Raw genomic sequence first — 22,480 nt, 5'->3', positions numbered from 1 at the left:
TCTGTTCTGGTTGTGTGGGCTGCACCTTAGGGACAAGTGCTAAATATTATGATTGTATAATATTTAATGTATGTATTACTACAAGTCTTATGTACTACACTTCAGTGGAGCATGTGGAAAAGCCATCGAGTCTAATTGTTCACGCTGAAAATTTCAAGTAGGGTAAAAAGGTTAAAACAAGCAGGAAAGCACTTGTGGGGGAAAAAATGTTGGTTATAGGTTAAACATCATAAAATGCTAGGATGATAGAACATGAGCTAAAATGTACAGAAAAATCTAGTAGTAAAGCTCTCTTTACATAGTAATACTCATTTGGTGGGGAAAACCACTTGATTTCTTCTTGAGGCTGCAAGTATTGATTCTTGCTGCTGGAGATATTAATAATACACAGCTATGAGCTCGGTTCCAGCCCTCCATATCTGAAGTTTACATTTCCAGCATGGCTGATGTGTCCTCTTCAGGAATGCTTTAAGTACCTGACTCACAGTGAAATCCTCACCTTAGGGAAGAGCAGCCAAGGAGATGTTTATCAGAGTTAAGCCGTGACATCGCCGACTCTCTCTTTCTCTGGTCTCTGTCTCTCTTGCTGAACTTTCTCCCTCGAGTCTTACAGATATAAAACAGTTAAACACATACCTAAAAATCTCAATTTGTTCTCAAAGACATGACAGGAGTTCTCCTGTGTTCACATAGACATGGCAGGAGTTCTCCTGTGTTCACATAGACATGGCAGGAGTTCTCCCGTGTTCTCATAGACATGAGAGTTCTCCCGTGTTCTCATAGACATGAGAGGAGTTCTCCCGTGTTCTCATAGACATGAGAGGAGTTCTCCCGTGTTCTCACAGACATTAGAGTTTTCCCATGTTCTCACAGACATTAGAGTTATCCCGTGTTCTCATAGACATGAGAGGAACTCTCTCATCTTCTCATAGACATGAGAGAAGTTCTCCCATGTTCTCATAGACATAAGAAGAGTTCTCCCGGTGTACCAAATGGAACTTCAGAGTATGTTCTCTACATCTGGAATAAAGACAGAACATTTTAAACAACAGGGTCCGAATGTCAATGCAATATTACTTACAGGTTATATTTCTCCTATTTATCCTTACTGCATATCATTAAATTGTAACTGAAATAATACAAAATATTTGAAGAAATTTCTACAGTATATTGACACTGTATATTAATTTCTACAGTGTAATGTCTACAGTATACTATGGTGGCCATCTCTTTTTAGAAAGCAGCAGTTATTTAAGCCCGGCTGTTGTCTTTATGAGGTCACAAATAGATCAGTAGCAGGATCATGTTTGGTTCTCAAATATAGGCCAGTCCATAGAGACTGCAGCAAAACGACCATCAGACAGGCCCCTGCTTAGCACAGGCGCATGCTAATCAATGAGAGGAATGCTTCTATTGTTGCAAGAAAACCAGCTATTGTTAGTCAAATTGTGTGTGTGAGCGTGTGTGTCCTGTTGTCTGTGTGTGAGCGTGTGTGTCCTGTTGTCTGTGTGTGTGTCTGTGTCTGTGTGTGTCCTGTTTCACTTCCTTTCTGAGGACTGTATGTTACTGCTTTGATTATGAATCATGATCATCCAAACAAGTTAGACAATTTCCTACTCTTCTCAGTGACAGCTTTCCCCCCACAAAATGGCATTTTATTTGTAAAACTACAGTATTTATAAGCACTTCTTCACCATAGTAAGAGTTACATGGAAATTGTGAGTAATAATTAGTTTAAGTAATAATGTGTGTGTATGCGAGAAAGAGAGAGAGAGAGAGAGAGAGAGAGAGAGAGGAGAGAGAGAGTGTGTGTGTGTGTGTGTGTGTGTGTGTGTGTGTGTGTGTGTGTGTGTGTGTGTGTGTGTGTGTGTGTGTGTGTGTGTGTGTGTGTGTGTGAGTGTGTGTGTGTGAGAGAGAGAGAGAGAGAGAGAAAGATAGAGGGGGGGGTGATGGGCTGTGCAAGTGTATGTGTGTGTGCACATATTGAATGGCGCAGGTCATATTTGCTTGGTATTATTTTCCCATAATATACAATTACAACAATGTTAAAATAGACAACATATTTTCTGTATGGCGCCAGTAGCAGCTGCTATTCTGAAGCCTTTAAAACCGGAACGCCAAAATAATCTACGCCTCGGGCAGTTGTGAGAGCATCAGAGCTCTACTAAATAAGGACGTGCTGAATTAAATACAGTGAAACATGTGCTTTAGCAATCCATGGTGTATTGGAACAACCATATTTAAAATATAGGGGTCAGTGGACCAATAAGAAAACTACATGCAAAATCATTGTGCTAGACTTAATGTAATTCAGTGTCATATGAATATTTGATTGACGGGTGTGGCTTGAGTGGCTTTTTACACTGTTTATATTGATCTGTCTGAGGAAGACATGTATAAGAATGTGAGGAGGAAGTGTTTGAAAGCTGCCCCATCCATCTAGTACAAGAAATGTTGGACAAACCTTGTGAGGAACTTCCTGGATGAGGGGTTTTGGTGTGACCTGCCACTGCACTGACACCCTCTGTGCATTTTGTTCTCCCAGTGGCCAGGCCTAATGTACTGTAAATCACAAAAGCACGCCAGCCAAACTTTCTCCTATGTCGTATCTCCAGAATGGACAAATTGGCTGGCCTGAAGCAGCACGCGATCTGCAAGGCCGTGTACTTGCAGGGTAATGAGCCATAATAGGGAGGAAATTACAGGCCGTTTGGAACCAGTCGGGTCCTGTAAGCACTGTCTGGCCCTGTCTGATGCTACGCCATTAACCAGCTATTCTATGTCACAAATTGGGGAAAATCCACTGTGTCAACCAACACTATTTTCCATAGGCATTTGCCTGGCTTGCTGTGCAAACCTGATATGAACAGAAGCTTGTTCAAAATAGAAATAATGTGATTAGGACATGTGCATTGTATTAAAAATTTTCTATACCACCAACAAACATGTGAGCCCGGGAGTGTGGATGTAGCTAAAATGTTCTATGCATGTGATCGTGGGAGTGTGGATGTTTCATTTGGGAGGTTCAGTTCCACAGTGCTGTTCTTTCCTCTAGTGCACTAGACAGAATTCATTTAATAAATGATCAGTTTTAGAGCATGACTTTCTACCTTGTTTCAGTGAGAAAAAGTACACAGTTTGTTAATATTTCATAATAACTGGTTCAGGATTCTTCATTAATGCCTCCACCCTGCACCAGAAGTCATTTGGATCAGGAGTTATGTATATTTCACAGTCCAGATCAACATAGAAATGTGTTAAAGAAAAAGCACCATACTAAAGATTTACACAGCTTCTATACAGCTGGTACCTCTATCTAGGCCATAACATTCCAGAGTTCAGATGGTACTCCAACTTTAAGTAAACTTCAGCGAAAGTCCATCTGAAGATACTCCTACTTTAAGTAAACTTCAGCGAAAGTCCATCTGAAGATACTCCTACTTTAAGTAAACTTCAACGAGTGTCCATCTGAAGATCAAAGTTTCTGATTGCATGAGCTGCTTTATAGGGCATTGCTTCCAAACAGCCTTGAGAAATATTCAGTCATAATTGTATATGTATATTCTCTTGGCACTTGAGGGCACAGCTGTTGAGACTACACACACACACACACACACACACACACACACACACACACACACACACACAGGCCTCCTCAAGCATATGCCCCCATTATCAGCATTATATGGCTTATTGCCTGTAATGACAGATCTGGCTGGTCACACTGTGCTAACTGTGAAGTATGGAGATGACGTGCATCATCTGCAGTATCAAGCACATAAAAGACGTGATTGGACTGAAATTCTATACCAGACAGAGACGTCAAGTGGATAAAGAGCTTCTTCAAAGAAGAAGGAGCAGGGACATTTTTTTAAATCACCACATTATAAAAGCTTAGTTATCACAACATGAATATGGAGGAAATTTGTAAGAAATCTTCAAAATGGAGAGGTTAAAGGGTTCTCCTTTCTGTGCTTAGTTTTGTTGCTAACGAATTTGAAAGGCAAGGACATATTAGTGTCACGTTGAGGACCCCGGCCCCTCCCTTTTGGGCGTGTGTATACGTAGTCCACGTGCTTTGTCTGCGTCAGTGTATATTCGGGGTTGGGGTTATGTCGTGTGATTAATAAGTATCACCTGTGACTTGTCTCGTAATCACATGGGGTTAATGTGGTTTGTCTATTTAATGTGCGCTCGCGCAGTGTCCTGTGCTCGTCGTTGTCTAAGTCTACACGTTGTGTCAGTAGCTTCAGTGTTGCTCGTGCGCCATCGCACGTTTATTTTGTGTAATAAAAGTGACGTCCGTCAAACTGCAAGGATTCCGTGTCTCATCCTTCGCTTCGCCCCGTTCGTCACAGAACGACGAGCCGCCCGAGACACCAACAACTATGCCAGGCTACAAAACTAAGCCGAAGAAGGGGAAGAAGCCCAGTAAGCGGCACCACCGCTCTTCCTCCTCTCCCCCGCGCCGCAGAACCTCGCCGACGCGGGCGCAACTGGAGGAGGACCCGGTATGCGCTCTCCAGCTGGCCTCAGCCCAGAGGGTCGAGGAGAGAGACCCCGAGCTGGCGGAGATCTTCCGCCAGGGAGCGGTCAGGATTTGGAGGGAGCGACACTGCCCTCCATCCCACGCCCTCGCGCCGACGGAGAGTCCCGGTGCGATTTGCGTCGCGGACTCAACCCCGGAGGCAGAGTTTGGGGAGGGGGACTCCGAGGAGGAGGAGGAGCAGGACGAAGAGGAGGGGGCATACCCTCCTTCGCTGTGTGATGCCTCCACCGTGAACTACGGTGAGGAAGAGGAGGAGGTCTACCCCCCCTCGCTGGACGACACGTCCACCATATACTACGGGGAAGAGGAGGAGGAGGAGGAGTCCGAGGAGGAGGACTACCTCCCACCGCCCGTAGGTCCCTCTTCTGTAGTAGAGGAGGGGGAGGAGGAAGACGACGAGGACTACCCGCCGTTAGAGCGCTCCACATACACCTCCGATTATGGTGAGGACGAGGAAGATCGTCCTCTGTCCGTGCACTCGGGCGTTTCGGAGTGCACGGACAGCGAGCGTTACTCGGGGGAGGAGGGTAGTCCGCCCCCCTCTGAGTGTTCGGCTGGGACTGTGAAAGGGAGGTGGATACCAGAGGCGGGTCCATCCTTCGTTCACTCTGGAGAGGAGAAGATGGAGTGCTCCCGGGGTGGCAGCCCGGAGCAGTCCATGGAGTGGAACCAGAGCGAGGAAGAAGAGGACATGGAGACCGAAGAGGTTTCCCCAAGTGGCCCGTATGGGGAGTCCGCCAACCGCGCTGCTCCGGGCGCCCACGCCGACCGCGCTGCTCCGGGCGCCCACGCCGACCGCGCTGCTCCGGGCGCCCACGCCGACCGCGCTGCTCCGGGCGCCCACGCCGGATGCGCTGCTCCGGGCGACCACGCCGGACGCGCTGCTCCGGGCGCCCACGCCGGGCGCGCTGCACCTGGCACGTCCGCCGCAGCCCCGGCGGCCCCCGGTCTTCCTCCACTCCTAGCTCTTCTCCTGGCGCGTAGTCTGGCGCCCGTTACGTGTATGTTTGTTCCAGTGTTTGTAAGTCTACCCGTATGTTTACCAAACCCCTTTTTCCCTCTCGTTCCTCTATGTGTTAATGTGCCCGTGTGTGTATTCGTGTCCGTTCCGTTTAATGTGTCAAACGTTTTTTCCCCGGTCTTCCCAGGGGGGGTGTGCTAGGCGATTCGGGACGGACGCTTCGCCAAGGGCAGTCACCTCCCAGACGCAGGACTGAGCGCGTCGGATCCGCCCATCGTCGTGGGTTCGGGGCACTCGGTCCTGTTGGCACCCCGGGACGGGTAGTGCCCTTGGAGGGGGCGTCTGTCACGTTGAGGACCCCGGCCCCTCCCTTTTGGGCGTGTGTATACGTAGTCCACGTGCTTTGTCTGCGTCAGTGTATATTCGGGGTTGGGGTTATGTCGTGTGATTAATAAGTATCACCTGTGACTTGTCTCGTAATCACATGGGGTTAATGTGGTTTGTCTATTTAATGTGCGCTCGCGCAGTGTCCTGTGCTCGTCGTTGTCTAAGTCTACACGTTGTGTCAGTAGCTTCAGTGTTGCTCGTGCGCCATCGCACGTTTATTTTGTGTAATAAAAGTGACGTCCGTCAAACTGCAAGGATTCCGTGTCTCATCCTTCGCTTCGCCCCGTTCGTCACAATTAGAGTGAAATCAGCCCAGGAAGATAAGGATTCTAATGTTAGCATGTTAGCATAACTGTTAGTGCTCATCAAATTGTGAAAAAGGTCATAACTTCACTTATTTAAAGTTTATTCTAAGATGCTGTACATCTACATTTCGTATTCATATTAATGAATATTAATATCTTATACAGTTAAATACATTTTGCATTTCTACAGAGTCATTGTCATTTACATATCAGTACTGAGCCTCCCAGAACTACAGGACTCTATAGACACATCCTAAATCCATTCATAGACTGAAAGGTCCTCATGGTATAAAGTAAGTACAGGTCTCTGTTGCTTCTTTTTACTTGATGCCATGTTCAGAAAATGACAGCCTGAAACCATCCGTCTCAATCCTACTGTTAGACAGGACTTTCCTCCTCTAAGCTATGGAAGAGCCCTATCAGTCTGTCTGCATAGGCCCTCCAGGTCTGCATAGGCCCTCCAGGTCTACATAGGCCCTCCAGGCTCCTGTCTTGCAGACATAAGGCACCCAGCAGGAGGAGTGTTTCCACCTGGCTGGGCCCAGCTGCTCCATGTGTAGCCTGCTTCCCGTGGGAGCTTCCTGCTGGCCTCAGAAGTTCTGAAGCTGCTGAACATGAGGTGTGTAATTCAAACATCAGGCAACCTGGGCTGAACCATGCAGGTCCATGGTGGTTGTTTGGTGAAGCTGGTTGATCTGTACTTGCACTCTGGACTTTAGTAATTGTGCCCTGTCTTATCTGACCAATCAACCTACTCCACATTGCTCCACAAAGCAACTGCCCCTTACTTCCATGTTGTCAAACCTGAGACGGTTGGCAGTGCCCACCCCAATAACCGCCATAGGCAAAGCATCTTGTTTTGAATAATTCAAAGCCCTCTTCTTTCTCATACCCACATGAATCAGGTGGTTGATGGCCCCAAAGAGAAACCACAGGTTACCAAGGTAGAATAGCCTAGAGTACCCACCCAACTGAGCTTTAAAAACAAATGTCAGGGGAATTTGGAGATGGTGCCCCCTTTTCACTCTTGAATCTAGTTTTTTTTTGGTGAGTGAATAATTCATTTGCATTGTGCACACAGATGTGAGCTATTGTTGTTTACCCAGTGGTGTCAGATGGCTCTGATTTGGTATTCAAAGCCCGTTTACATGTGGAGGTTCGCAGTGCTGCAGCTGTGGAAACACCTCCAGCTCCTTCTTGCATTAGTGAACAGCACAATTCTGCAGCCCAAGCAAGCACAGTGCAAGTGTGAGTGAGAAGAATTTGTTGTTTTTCTTTGACAAGCAGATTAGCGGTTGAGTAACAGCATATGGCAAGAATACAAACAACTTTACACTTATCTAAGATTTAGGTGTGAACATTTCTCTACTGTGGTCTAAGAGAAATGTTTTATACATGAGGCAAAGTTCTGCACTGCTTTCTCTTGGGTTTGTTCTTCATTATAGTTATAGTTCGTTTTCATTGAAGCAGTGAAACAGAAGGCAAATTACTGCCCAGGCAATCTGCATTGGTTACGCATCTTAGCAATAATCATTGGGCTTTACAGAACTAATTTTTCTTTTCTTCTGAATAGTATGAATTTTATTTCATTTTTTCTGGTATAAAATGTTGTTTTCCTCCAGGCACCATGTCTCATTATTTTGCCTCGCCCTCTACTGTCAGTCCTCATGTCCCATTGACCCGCGCGAGTGTCAGTCTGTGGCAGACGGCTGCGGCCATGTAGGTTCACTTTGTGGCAGAGGAGGTCAAGGGCAGATATTTAAAGGGTTTGCACTAACATTCCTTTGCTTTTATATTTGATATCCAGGGTCCAGGGCTGGATCAGTCCTGCAGGACCCATCTTCCCCACCTTACCCACATTCCTTTAACTTCATGAAAGGTTTGTCAAATTAGACGGAGCTCAGCCAGGTGTTTTGGGAGTAAACACTGAAGATCAGTAGTTAAAGTTCAGAGCACTGGTGCGCTTCCAAGACATTTACAATGGAAATCTCCCACGGAAGTACCACAAGTACATGTAGACAGAAACCTGGAAATGTGAACTTAAAAGAGATAATTTCTCTTTGTATTTATTTTTACAGGGGTGTCAAAATGTAAGACCGAGCTCACCCATGACCAGTCTTAGCTGGTGGACCAAATGTGTGGGAAACCCATTTGCAAATCCATACATTGTGGGAAATACCCATATACTGGATTTTGACAATGAGTAATTGATTTTGGAATTTACATTTTACATTTACATGTAAATTTATGATTTTGGAATTCATTCATTTATTTATTCAACTTTTTATTTCTACATTTATTTGTTCACTGTGCTGACACAATGTGTGATAATTATCATATGCGCTCTTCAGTTTAGGAACATTGAATTTAATGTCTCTTCTGAAGGTTGCAGACTCCCCAGTATCTTACCCCCCCTCCTCCCCCTCACACACACACACACACACACACACACACACACACACACACACACACACACACACACAATAATGCAGCCTCCTGCTTTAATCACGGGCCCTCAACATTTGTGACCATTTGAAGATGCGGTCACTGTGACACGCCTCAACATCCTGCAACCTGTTCGCTCCACCGCTTGCCTTGCAACAAATTAGCATATAATCACGCTAGGCTGGTGTTGTGGAGACGTTGTGGTGAAAGCAAATTAAAGTGCAAGCACTGAATACATTAGAATGTGTTTAACTCCCAGCTGTTGTCTTCAGGGGCACACGTCGGTGAAGCGACAGACGTTCCTGATGTGCTAACAGCACGTACTGTTAGAAGGTCAGACAGAATTGTTCAGGAAATGATGACGGTGCGTGCAAGGCCGTGTTTGAAAAGGCTAATTTCGGAAAAATGTAATTAGTTCAGAAATGTTTCTGACATGTGATGAGTCACAGCTGACATTGAAATTAAGTGCAAAAAAACAATTTTACCAGTTACTGGAATCAGCTGTGTACAGAGCAGTTTGTAAGTAACCAAGTTTACCAGTTACTGTAGTTAGCTATGTACAGAGCAGTTCATAAGGAATTGGGCAGTGATCGATGTCGTGATTTGGGCTCTGCATTTAAGATGAAATGGTGAATGTGAGGTAAAAGTGGAATTCAACACTTCAGGTAATTTACATCTACACTGGGTAAACCATACTGGAGGCACAGTTTCCCTCAATTGAGGAGACCAAAGGTAACTGAGCATATCAGCTGTATTTTGGAAGGCTGTTTGCTGTTTGGACCAGAAATCTTATGTTTTAATGTTTAATTTGTAAATTATGACATTCATTCCAAAGACTACCAAAGTTTTGAGTTTTTAAATGGGCTTTTTCACCTGCTAATAGCTTACACAAATGACAGAGGCTCGTGTCATGTTCATTCACAGCGAACAGGCCTGATTTATACCTTGTACTATGAGCTGAAAGTGGTTTAGACCCCTCAGAAGGTACTGTAGGTTGCCATTGTTTTGACTAAGGCTATTAACCACTGTTTTAGTGAGCCAAATTGGCTGGGGACACAATGTAGCACAAACCTTAATGGAATTAGCCTGTGGAACAGCTTGGGCTCGGCAGCCCAGTTACTGCCCAAATCGAGGTCGGCTCATTTTCAGTTCAATTACCTTGGCTTGCTTCGTGACTGACTCTCTAGAGTATACCTAATGGGATTTTAAAATGAGAAAAGCCCAGTGCTATGTAAGACGCATTTTATTGTGAACTGGCAGTGTGGGGAACACACACCACTTGCATCCTTGACTGTCCAGTCAGTCTCTCAGTGATTGAGTACACAGAAGCACTGACTGTGAGGTACAGTGTGATTATGAGGTACAGTGTGACTGTGGGGTACAGTATGATTGTGAGGTAGAGTGATTGTGAGGTACAGTGTGACTATGGGGTACTTTGTGATTGTGAGGTACAGTGTGACTGTGGGGTAGAGTGTGACGGTGAGGTACTGTGTGATTGTGAGGTAGAGTGTGACTGTGAGGTACAGTGTGATTGTGAGGCACTGTGTGATTGTGAGGTAGAGTGTGACTGTGAGGTAGAGTGTGACTGTGAGGTACAGTGTGATTGTGAGGTACTGTGTGATTGTGAGGTAGAGTGTGACTGTGAGGTAGAGTGTGACTGAGGTAGAGTGTGACTGTGAGGTACAGTGTGATTGTGAGGTACAGTGTGACTGTGAGGTACAGTGTGATTGTGAGGTACAGTGTGACTGTGAGGTACAGTGTGACTGTGAGGTACTGTGATCTGAACACTCTCCCTGTCCTGACTACACTGGTTCTCTCTAATCAGTGGTGTGAATCTGAACTTTACCTTGTAGTCTCACCAAAAACGTCATTCCCTCTCCCAAACTGATCCATCAGAGATCTTCCCTGTAGACAGTACAGATAGTGAGAAACATCCCTAGAATACATATAGCTGTCTTCGTTCATGATGACTCCATTAGCTCCAATGTCTGCTGAAATATCATAATAAATGCCATGTTTGGCTAGCATTAATGCCTGAAACAAGACATTCACAGTTCTGCTGAGCCCTGGGATACAGTGAATAACGATATACGTATAGTGGTCGGTGGTCAGTTTACTAGTAAAACTACTGTTTTTTTGTACTTAATGGGTTGCCCTCCATTTCACAGTGATTTGTAAGTCGCAGGTAAACACTTCTGGCAGCACTGTTGGGCTGGCTGTGCCGGAGCTGTAATAGTGTTAACCACTATTAACCTGTTTCATGAAAAACTGAAGATGCTTTTAATATCCATTTATATATTTATGTAAGTGAACTATATAAATATAGGATTCATTTGAAGAAAAGGGCATCTGGAAATATTCACTCAGGTAAGTTTTGCTTAGAAACAAAAGAACAAGAAGGCATTAGTAACATGTAAAGCTACAGAGTAAATATACACTTGATTAAAAGGCAGCTCTATGTATATTTGTCAAGGCCGAAGAACAACACTGAATTCAGTAAAGTGGGCAATGAAAACACTTTCTTATCTAGACTGACAGAAGCAGGGAGAGAATGAGTGTGTGAGTGTGTGGGTGTGCTACCTCTTCAGTAAAACACATGGCGTGGTACCTGACATGCTGGCACTAAAGTGGCCTCTGACAGCTCTATGGCAGTTTACTCCGACTCAGTCTCTTGAACCGCAGTCGGGTCAAAGGGTGTGACTGGATTTACTTCTAAAAGCAGTCAGAGCACATGAGCCTGGCTAATGTCGGTGTGGAGCCACTTGCTTGTTTTAGCTCCTTGTGAATGTGTGTGTGCCACGATCCTCAAAATAGATGATAGTGAAGGTCCTAATTGATTGGGGGGATGTCCGGTGGAATCCAGCTCATGATAAAAACATTGTCTCTGAGTCTTATGTTACCATATATGTTTTGAAACATATGGCATAAATTGAATATACTTGCTATTTTTTCTGTTCAGAAGAAACTGTGTTTCTCCTTGCCTGAAGTGGAGGAGTTCAAGTATCTCGGGTTCTTGTTCACAGATGAGGGAAGGATGGAACGGAGTGTTGCTGACGATATACCATTATGGTGAATAGAGTGCTGAGCCAAAAGGCAAAGCTCTCGATTTACCATTCAATATACATTCTGATTCTCACATATGGTCACGAGCTTTGGGTAGTGACAGAAAGAATGAGATGGACGAAATTAGTTTTCTCCACAGGGTGTCCGGGCTCTCCCTTAGAGATAAGATGAGGAAGTCATCCGGCAGAGACTCAGAGTAGAGTATCTGCTCCTCCACGTTGAGAGCAGTCAGTTGAGGTGGTTTGGGCATCTGATCCGGATGCCCCCTGGGCACCGCCCTGGTAATGTGTTCTGGACATGTCCAACTGTGTCCCAGGGAAGACCTAGGACATGCTGGAGAGATTATATCTCTCAGCTATCCTAAGAAAACCTCTGTATCCCCCCCAGAAGAGCTGTAGGAAGTGGCTGGGGGGAGGGAAACCTGGGCTTCTTTGCGTAGGCTACTGCCCACATGACCTGATCCTGGATAAGTGGACGTAAATGGATGGATGATATAAGTAGAGCAGCCATTACGTCTCCTTCACATGTAAAGTATATACTGAGCATCATGGACGTAGTTTTGATTTCATAAGTGGGGGGGACACAACCTGGGGTGGCGAACTGTTGAGCGGGGGGGGGGGGGGGGGGGGGGGGGTAAAAACTGGGGGGGACCAAAACCGGCTTTTGAAAAAGTGGGGGGGACATGTCCCCCCCGTCCCCCCCCAAAACTACGTCCGTGCTGAGCATGACTTGGTGTTCTCACCTTTTCTTGTCCGTGAGATGCCTCACGATTGAGCTGTACAAAATCCTATTAGCGCGTGTGTATAGGCTGTATGGTGCGCTATGAGACTGCTAGATAAGCATGTCATAACAGAAGCCAGTTATTAAAAATTCATCCAGTATGGTGGCAGGCTCCTCATTTATGTAAGCCACAGCGCAACAAAAAATCAAAGAGAGGAAACAAGCTAGGGTCGGATACACACAGTCCAGACAACACACAGACACAACAGTCTTCCTCACGCTTCGCAGCTCTAAGTTCTCTGGTCACTATTTATAAAAGGCAGAAAAACAGCAACACTTTTGTAGGTCATGGTGCCAGTTATTCTAATTAAGATGATTTAGGACTGTGGAGAGTGTTATTATGTATTCTTTGGTGAAGCCAATATCAGAATCTCATTTTGTAAAAGTAATTTAGTATATTTTTGTAATGTTGCACATGATCTCTTATATAATTGTGATAGAAAGCAAAAGGAGGGTCTGTCAGCAGTCTGCTAATATTTTGGCTCTCTTACAAATGCCTTATGATCTTAAATAGCCATACAACATTTCTACTTTTAAGGTTTGATGTTGCCCACTTCACTATTGGCACTGCAGACGTTGTGTGGCACTAATTCGGACCCCATTCAAATGGGATATATTCTTGGGACTCCTGCAGCCTGGATTATGTCTAAAGCATGAATCTCTATGCTATGCCCCAAGGCAGTTTTCTAAAATGTATATAAACAGTCCTACATGGTACCTCTGCAATATCAAAATGATCTATGACCATTAAGATATCTGGGCCAAGTTCTGCTTCAGGTGCCAAGCCAGAATGTGCAAACTGTCAACACGTCTTCCGAGGATAGCTGTCACTGATTTGTAATCTGAAATTCAATCAGAAAATATTTATGGTCAGGAGGTTACATAAGTATATATCTTATATGTTTATATGCAGTTCACATATTTTAATTGTCATAAAAATTGCAAAGTTGTATTTGTGTCACAGGCTGTGGGGTCTCCAGATTTCTTGAGATGTGTGTCTATGATCTGTGTATTTTGGTATCCATATTGCATTCAAATCCTGCCACTACCAATGCAGACTGTGGGATTTTTTTTATATCAATATCAATAACCCGGAAGCAAAATAAATGTAAAAATGCCACACCTCCCCAGTACACATTTCTACTTCCTAATTTAAATTTTTGCTCATTTTTATAATCCACAAAGTCCTTCTGCATTTTTGCCTGTGGTGTGGAATACTTCCCTAATAGCTTTTTGACTGAGCAGGGTTTCTGGAGATGAAAAGGTCACAGACCTCCAGGCAACACCTTCTCACTTTTGCTTTTCTGGTTATCAGATATCTGATCTTCCAAAGTGTTGTCTGATGTATGTTTGATGAGAATTTCTATGGGAATATACATATTATTATGTTTTATTTTATTATTATAGATATTAACCAAAAAAAAACCCTCATGTTAAGCCAACCACACATCAAAAACATTTTTTATGGTCTTCTGCAGGGAATAATATTGTTTACTTTGCAGTTCATCTTGTAAACACTGTAATATGTTTAAGAGATGATAATAAGCTGATGGAGTACAGCTCCACGAACTGCAATATTCAGCAGCAAAAATACCCATGTAGCTATTTGACATGTCTAATGTGAATTTCTTCTGTTTTTGACTGAATGTCCTTTTGATGTGTTCCAGAACAATACATCATGGAAACCAGATTCTTGTCAAGACTGCACATGTCATGGTGACAGTGTCTTCTGCAAAGCTACCCATTGCCAAAATCCCCAATGTGACTTTCAGAGGGTACGTTTTGCTGAAACAAGTTCTAAAAGTGTCTGATAGATTCAGCGGATTGAAGGATGAGCTGAACAATTCAGCAATGGCTGAGTGATCAGATGGATGTCTGAGTGAATGAGTCTGAAAGATGAGTTAATGGATGGCTGGATTATCCTGACAGTGCTGTTTAAGAATGAATAACTGAGAAGATGAATGGACGCAGAAGCCTGGATTTGCTGTCATTGTCTCTTTAAGGAAAATGCTGCAGGCACATTGTATTCCTCTCTCACTCTCGATTAGATGAAAACAATGCATTTATTTTCCATATGTGTTCTTTCCAGTGGTATATGATCCAGTAAAACCTCTGCAGAGTCAACAGTTGCTTCTGGCATCTGTTCCAATGACTTCCATTTAAACCTCAGTAGGATATATCCTGCTTATCAACGTCAACGCCTTTCCCTGCTTTTCAATCCTTAATTATCACTCATTATCCTTCTAGAAACTTCTAGAAAGTTCTTAGCTTATCGGTCTGGTGACCTGCTGTTGCTAATTCTTAAATATCTCATATTTTGACAACTGGCACTTCCACTGTTGGTAATTCTGGCATGTTAACCGTGGTTGTCTGGATGTGCTCCCAGGGCGAACGGTTGAGAATCCCTCCCAACAAGTGCTGCCCGGAATGTTTCTCACAGTCGGCCGGGTCTTGCCAGCACCGCGGAGCAGCGTATGGGGTAAGTGACACCCCGTGGCCGGGGCCCAAATGAACGGCGCCAGAGGCAGGTCCCGACACTTCTCCTGGAGTGCCGAGCGGCTGATTTCCTCCGCTGATGCACAATTGCGTTGTTGTTAACATCCCACTCCTTCCTGACAGAGCAAGCCTCTTGTTTGTCTGAGTCGTGCCTCTAATGAGCCACTCTGCTCTCTGTTTAAGATTCTGGCAGTGTAGAGGCTTCCCGCTCGAGTAGCGTTTGGTTTGGAGAGCTGGGTGCAGTGGCAGAGGGTCGTAATCCTCTAACAAATGCCCCAAGTCCACGCTGAACTTTCAAGTAGTGCTGAGTTAAAGAGATGGTTCAAATGAACCATCTGCCATATCCCATCATCCCATGTTGTGTGACGATTCACTGCTGAATGGTGGACGTTTATCTGCAGGAGATTAACTGTTTGCTAGATGGTGATATTGATGATGCCATTCTGTAGCATGACCAAAAGGAGACTCTCCCACAACCCTCTGGCCTCTCCCTCAGTCACCCTGTCTTCCTCTCTCTCTTCCCAGCATGACAGCCAATGGAGTGAATCCAAGTGCTCAGTGTGTTCGTGCTATCTGGGGAAAGTGACCTGTGTCCCCAGCGCCTGTGCTCCCCTCAGCTGTGGGAGAGGCCAGACTCCCTACATCCCAGCAGGAGAGTGCTGTCCTAAGTGTGGTCGAAATGGAGGTAATGGAGCCAAAGCCCTTCCAAGTCCACAGTGAAATGATTAAGTATTGGTAATTTTACAGTACAATTTAGTACTGAAGTAGTGAAAACCTGTGAATGAAATTTATTGGTTAGTACAATATCATAATACTAAGTAGGTCCTACTAGTTTTCACTGATCAGGAAACAGTTTACTCAGACACATCCACAGCTGCGTTATATAATGGACACCTCCGGTATCACAGTAGACTAGCAATGTCATGTCCCCTAATTCAAATTCAGACCAGAACCCTAAAGCTAGTTAACACTTTTCACTGCTGCATGTAAAAGCCAAAACTGAGTGAGTTGACCTCGAATGTTCAGAGCCATGTTTGAACACTTAGGTATGCTATGTGGACAGTGCCTCAGGGACTTGTCTTATAACATTTACAAGGCAGACCCACCATGCTCTCTGCTTGACATCACATTTTTGCAATAGTACTTTGACAGATTTCATGTTTGCAGTACTCTACGCCTGAGGAAGTTATTTATTTATCACCCATACATGTAATACCAGACTCAGGTTCAGAGACTATTGATATGCTGTTAACTGAGAAGCATTTTTCTTCACTCCTATTTGAACATCTCAGCAGTTTTATAATGCATGTGTTTATCATCAGGATTTGCCACACCGAGACTGCGATGTCTCCTCACGCATGTAGCCTTAGTCCTCTCAGGGTTTCGTTTCAGTTAGCTCTTCTTGCGCGAACGTCCAGAGAGGGATGGCTCTGCTGCGTGTTCAGTCCTCGCGTGGCTCCAACCTCTCTAAAGTGGAATATGTGATGAGCACCTCTCATGGACCAGTGCAGGAAGGAACCACGGGGTGCTTGTTCTGTGGCTGTCATTTAGCTTCATTCACTGTGTGTCGAGCTTAAGCATGACCCTACATTTAATGTGAGCTCCTCATCCAGTTTTCCACAGAGGCTCCATTTAACCACTTCTCAGTTGAGGTTCATTTTCATTAATAACAGACAAGGCAATTGTTTAAGATGTCAGGTACCTTGTGCGACAGCAGTGGTGGCAATGCCAATATGGAGAGCTAATAAATTGAAAGAAGTGAAAATGTTTCCTGAGTTTTCTGAATGAGACAGGCAGTATATATATATATATATATATATATATATATATATATATATATATATATATATATATATATATATATATAAGGGTGCATTGATGACTTGTGGAGGTATCTGTGGCTCCCGCACCTGCTCTGTCAGCCGTACCCGCGAGTCATCTTCAGTCTTTGGAAGCCTTTAACCTCTCCGCCTCCTCGCAGTGTGGACCGCTGCCATGTGCCCTGCAGAACAAATTCTCTTTTGACATCCACAATTGTTCGTTTACACCGCAATTCTATAAAATTGCTCAACAAGGCCAAACTAGTGTCAGTTCACTCAAAATATGTTGCCAATGAATGTGCCAGTGCGAATTTCAATTTTTAACAAATATGTACTACTGTTTTATAGTAAAAGCTGTGGAAACGATCCTGGCATTTTACTGTTTTCTCCCTCTCTCTCTAGCACCCCCCCCCCCCCACACACACACACACACAAGTTAATGAATACTATCTCCACAGCGTCGTGCACCTGGGAAGGAGAAGAGCACAGGGATGGGGAAGAGTGGAGTCCCAGTGCGTGCACCACGTGCGAGTGTCAGGATGGACACGTCCAGTGCTCTGCTGCAGAGTGCCAGCCCATCACATGCATGCCGGTCTGATCAGCGCCTCTAATGATATCATGTACTAGTGGTGGCCAATCCAAAAGCAGCTACATCTAGTGGTTATCTGCTAATCTGTCATGTGTCTGTAACTTCTCATTATTTGGATGGCTAAACACATTTTGTTGTTCAACTGTCGGCGTGGATCTCGGACTGTATATGCATGTAAAATTGTTCCATGAGGTGTGTGTACATTAAGTTATGACATTAAGTTAAGTGTGACATTAAGTTATGGTGGTGTGTGTCTGCCGCAGGATGAGAACTTGGTGATCCGACCAGGACGCTGCTGCCCTGAATGCATCTCCAAGCCCTGCAGAGCAGGCGGTGCGGAGTACGAAGTAGGCAGCGTGCCGATGACGTGGGGGGGGGGGCATTCCTGGGGGAGGAGAGATTGGCAGAGGAAGCGAGGCTAACAGCTCTTTGAAGGTGGGGGGGGGGGGGGGGGGGGAGTAATAAGGTGTTGGGCCAGAGGTTTCCCGTCAACCTCCCAGGAGCACTTTCCCAGCGCTCGCAGAGATTGCGTGAGATTCGCTTCTTCGCTGTTCGCTCAGCTCACTGCTCACACCTCCGTCTCCTCCCCCACCGCCCACCGCCCAACTATATGAGATGATGTGACTAATCAATTGTACTGACTCACTTTTTGTGGTCGGCCACAAACCCCTCCCCTCTTTCTGGAGGAACTATACATTATTTTTAACAGTACATATTTCAGAAATATATGAATCCATGAAGGAGAAGAGGGGAGGGGACAAAAATATAGAGGGAGGACAAAAGAAAAAGGAACAATAACAGCAATATATTATAATTAAGAAAGAAAGCATTGTTTATACATATTTGTATATTCAGTATAGATATTATAGTGTATGCATATTTGCATTTGGGATTTAGACATAAGATATTAAGGAATTCATAGATTAGAACTATCTGAAATATTATGTGGTCCAAATGTGTGTGTACAGATTGAAATCATCTCCCACCACTCATACCTGAGTCCCATGAACCATGTGGCTGTGTGTTGTGTTGCTAGGACGGCCACCAATGGCAGAAAAACAGCTGTACCACTTGTGTATGTGAACGCGGTCAGTCACGGTGCCACACCGAAAAATGCCCCCCGCTCCACTGTGACAAGGTCAGCTATAACCCATTACACACAATATTTCATGCCACACATAATGCTGGTTCTCTGATTTGAGGGGTACCGATCCTGTCAGGGTCTTGATTTAGGTTCTTTCAGGAAAACGAGTAATGGATTCTGTTTGGAGTTTTATTTGTGGTCATGAACTGATCTTGAAAAACAATCGATAAAAGATGATTTAACATTTCACTATAGGAATCTTGAAAAGTGGGTCAAAGTCACTTTCAGTTATGGCAGAGTACACGGCCCATCAGTGGAGTGTTTAGGTTTTGTTTTGTGTGGTAGTTTGAAAGGTTATCTATTATTACATATTTTTCTCAAATATCATAATGTAATGCACTGCTTAATATACACTATATATACTGTAATTCTATATGTCATCTCACTCTGTGTTTGTAAGACTATACCTTACGGTTGTAGTAAGACATGTATAGAGCCTAATCATTGTGTGTGGTGTGCTCCCAGGGCCAGACGAGGGTGCAGCGTCCGGGACAATGTTGTGCGGAATGCGTCTCCTCGCGAGGCACCTGCCTGTACGAGGGTATCGTGCGTTACCATGCCGACATGTGGCGAGGCAAAGGCTGCGAGTTCTGCACGTGTGAGCGGGGCCAGGTTCTGTGCCAACACGCCGACTGCGCTAGGGTGGAGTGTACACGGGTACGGTACCGCTGACGGAAGGGTGGGGGCACTGTTTTACCAGCCCGGGTGGGGATTAGCAGTCGGCACACCTAGCATGTAATTTCTGTGTGAGTTTATAATATGTGAGTATTATAATATATAAAATGGGTTAGAGGGGTGTGTGTGTGTGTGTGTGTGTGTGTGTGTGTGTGTGTGTGCGTGTGTGTGAGAGAGAGAGAGATTTCATCTGAGATCATCTGAAATCAGTTGTAAAGAATTTAATCAACTAAAATCCACAAAGAATGTGTATATTAAGTGGATGCATTAAAAAAGTGCTTCATGTAGTTATTTCTCAGGTCAGTTTGGGCAATTTTCTGCATTAGTTCATGTAATTTGAGTTAAATGTTTGTTTCAAATGAATATTTGAATATATTTTCATATTAATATTATTAGAAAAATAACTATAAATATGTACTGCTACTAGCTGTGGAAGATTGGTTCCCTTTTGAGTCTTGGTCCTCCCAATGTTTCCAAATCCCTGCCTAGGCAGTTTTTCCGTGCCACTGTTGCCCCTGGCTTGCTCATTAGGGATCTGGACCCATGTGTTTTTAACGCTGATTTGTAACAACATCTGTTGTAGAAACAGCTATATAAATTAATAAATATAAATTTACTTTGACATTGAATATATTTAGCCACTACAGCTAAGTTTTGAATCCCATCTCCGCCATTTACCACCAATGGTTCGAGTGCTAAGGGTGTAAGTGACCATATTTCTACTGGGATGAAAATTCCACATCAATTCTAAAGTCTAACCCTTTAAATACAGACAACTAATGCTGTCCAGTGGTGATGTGAATGTCAAGCCAAGTTCTGAGGACCTAGATACAAAGCAAACGTTGCTTTGGTATTCAGGATTGGTGTCTTCAAAGATCCTCTTCTCTCTCTGGTTAAAATTATAATGTCACACTGAAGATGGCAATAATGTCTTAGCCAAGTTAGACTCAAACAAAGTTATGTATATTCTAATATTCCAATATAAGAATTTAAAGAAAATAAAAAAGAGAGATATAGATGGCATATAGGATTCTGGGTGTAACTTAAGTTGTCTGGGTCATGCAGGAACCTTTTAATGATTTCCTAAGCAGACTTTCAAGCTGAGTGGACTTTAATGCGACTTCATGCTTTATGTCAGGGTGAGGAGCTGGTGTATTTAAGTGGGAAGTGCTGTCCTGAGTGCAAACCAGCAGTCAGCACCTGTGTGTACACCGCCCCAGATAAACAGGTATGGAGTCTTAAAGTTGAAGCGTTTGATATAGAGGAGGTCCTGGCCCTTAGCTTGAGCTGACCACTGTTTCACCCATGGTTGCAGGGGAAGAAGACTGACATCAAGAGCTTTCGGCGCCTTGCTGTAAGTAAATCTGTGAAGAATTCATTTTATGTTACATTTTAGATGTATAAGTAGAATCTTTACGTATCGTTGAAGTGAATGTTGTGGGAGGAGACAAGGAGTAAAACGTCTGAGGATGTGCTTAAACCGAAAAGGTATGGAGCCCTTCTGGGGTCATGCCTTTATAATAGAGTTAAAGTATGGCTGTGACTTAATAAGGTGTGGGAATGAGATCCTAATGCATAGAAACATGTTAGTAAGGCATGGGGATGAGATAATTAAGGTGTGAGAGCAGATCATTAAGGCATAGGAACGAGATAATTAAGGTGTGGGAATGAGATAATGGTGATAGAGTGAGATAATTAAGGCAATGGAGTCATTTAGTGAATTATGCAAACTATCAATAAGGCATTGGGTGTTTTTGTGGAAAATGAGTGATTTATTCCTATTTTAATCTTGGAATGAACTTTGCTTATACAGTATATACAGTGAAACATGGCATAATTCTAGTGAAGAGATACTCGATCCTCATCCTGAAAGCCTCATTATGCAGACAGTATGCACACTTGACAGAAGGGACAGATCTCATCACCCATTAAATGGAAGAGCACAGGAGGCTAAATCTCAGGTTAACCAAGAGCACTGCCATATAGGGACTCAAACTAGCCACCCAGTCACCACTGCAAATGCTAATGGGTTGTTGGGCACGGTTGTAGTCTTGTGACATTCAGTCACATTATTGCTAATAATAAAATCACTGCTTGTTTCAGTTTCCTTTTTATGTCTGAGTTAGATTTGTGTGTTATTGTTTACATTATGGTTCGGACTCTCTGCAAACAGACCCACGCATTGCTCTGTCATTTCACCTTTAGAAAAAAATGTGCATTTTTCTTACAAAAACCAACCCATAGTACATGATTGGAGCTCTGTAAATTTCACATTTTTAAAACATAAAAAAATGCAGTTATTCATTAGAATTGTCAATATTATAATCAATGTTATTGTTATACAGTTATAAATATCTATATTATAATCTATATTACAGTACAGTTAGAATTATCTATATTATAATCTATATCATTGTTATACAGTTATAATAATCTATATTATAATTATATAGTTACAATGTTCTAGTTCATTGATGCAATGTGTAACAAACAAGGCTGGGCAGGTAGGACGCAGATGCAGAATTTGGAGGTTTAATATAAACGACTAACACAAAAAGAGTATAATACATACAAAGACCAAAGAAGATAAGCAAGTTAACACAAAAAGACACAGAGAGCATGAACTAACTGAACAAAAACCACTACTCACGACTAGAACATTGAACTTAATCTTTCCACTGACAACATACAATAACCCACAACCACACACAACAAGACACACCTGAAAGCGATAACGAGGGGCAGAGAACACGGCAGGGGTGTGAAAACAGAGACAATGTCAAAATAAAAGACACTCAAACACACAGAGAACAAAACAAAAGACAAGACTGACAGGGGGGAGGCAGGACCACATGACACAATGATAATCTTCCTGTTTCACTAAATCACTCAATTATTTCAGTCAATTGTCTTAATGATCTTGTTCCAACACCTTACTAACTCATTTCTATGCCTTAGGATCACATTCCCTCTGCAGAATACGTTGTGAACACCTTAATTTTATTAAGAAGGCATATCACCAGCAGGGCTCCATAAAAAGGAGATATGCCATTGTGAACAGGATTTGGGTATTCATACATTTTGTGTGTGTGTGTGTGTGTGTGTGTGTCTGTTTGTGTATGTGTGTGTGTGCACTCTCATGTTACAGAACCTGGAGAGTGTGAGTGAGGGTCCATGTCAGACGTGCCAGTGTCGGGATGGTCATGTGACCTGCTACCGACGCTCCTGTCCCACGTGCCCCGTTGGCACCCTGGCCGTGCCCCGTG

At 43.8% G+C, this 22,480-nt stretch overlaps 1 protein-coding gene across 2 annotated transcripts in view; it reads left to right on the top strand.

The window, feature by feature from the left end:
• fras1 (Fraser extracellular matrix complex subunit 1) overlaps positions 1-22,480 on the top strand; it is a 97,556-nt gene that overhangs the window by 16,822 nt on the left and 58,254 nt on the right. For both annotated transcript variants that reach the window (XM_077000829.1, XM_077000828.1), the window contains exons 3-12: positions 14,158-14,265; positions 14,877-14,969; positions 15,512-15,671; positions 17,265-17,398; positions 17,659-17,742; positions 18,432-18,533; positions 19,005-19,196; positions 20,353-20,442; positions 20,530-20,568; positions 22,363-22,480. The exon at positions 22,363-22,480 is cut by the window's right edge and continues 30 nt beyond it. In XM_077000829.1, coding sequence (XP_076856944.1) covers positions 14,158-14,265; positions 14,877-14,969; positions 15,512-15,671; positions 17,265-17,398; positions 17,659-17,742; positions 18,432-18,533; positions 19,005-19,196; positions 20,353-20,442; positions 20,530-20,568; positions 22,363-22,480 — 1,120 coding nt within the window. The remainder of the gene's footprint in view (positions 1-14,157; positions 14,266-14,876; positions 14,970-15,511; positions 15,672-17,264; positions 17,399-17,658; positions 17,743-18,431; positions 18,534-19,004; positions 19,197-20,352; positions 20,443-20,529; positions 20,569-22,362) is intronic.

This window comes from Brachyhypopomus gauderio, chromosome 3, assembly GCF_052324685.1.
Source record: "Brachyhypopomus gauderio isolate BG-103 chromosome 3, BGAUD_0.2, whole genome shotgun sequence".
Lineage (NCBI taxonomy): Eukaryota > Metazoa > Chordata > Actinopteri > Gymnotiformes > Hypopomidae > Brachyhypopomus > Brachyhypopomus gauderio.
The sequence above is the reverse complement of the archived record's forward strand: the minus strand, read 5'-3'. Positions and strand labels throughout refer to the sequence as shown.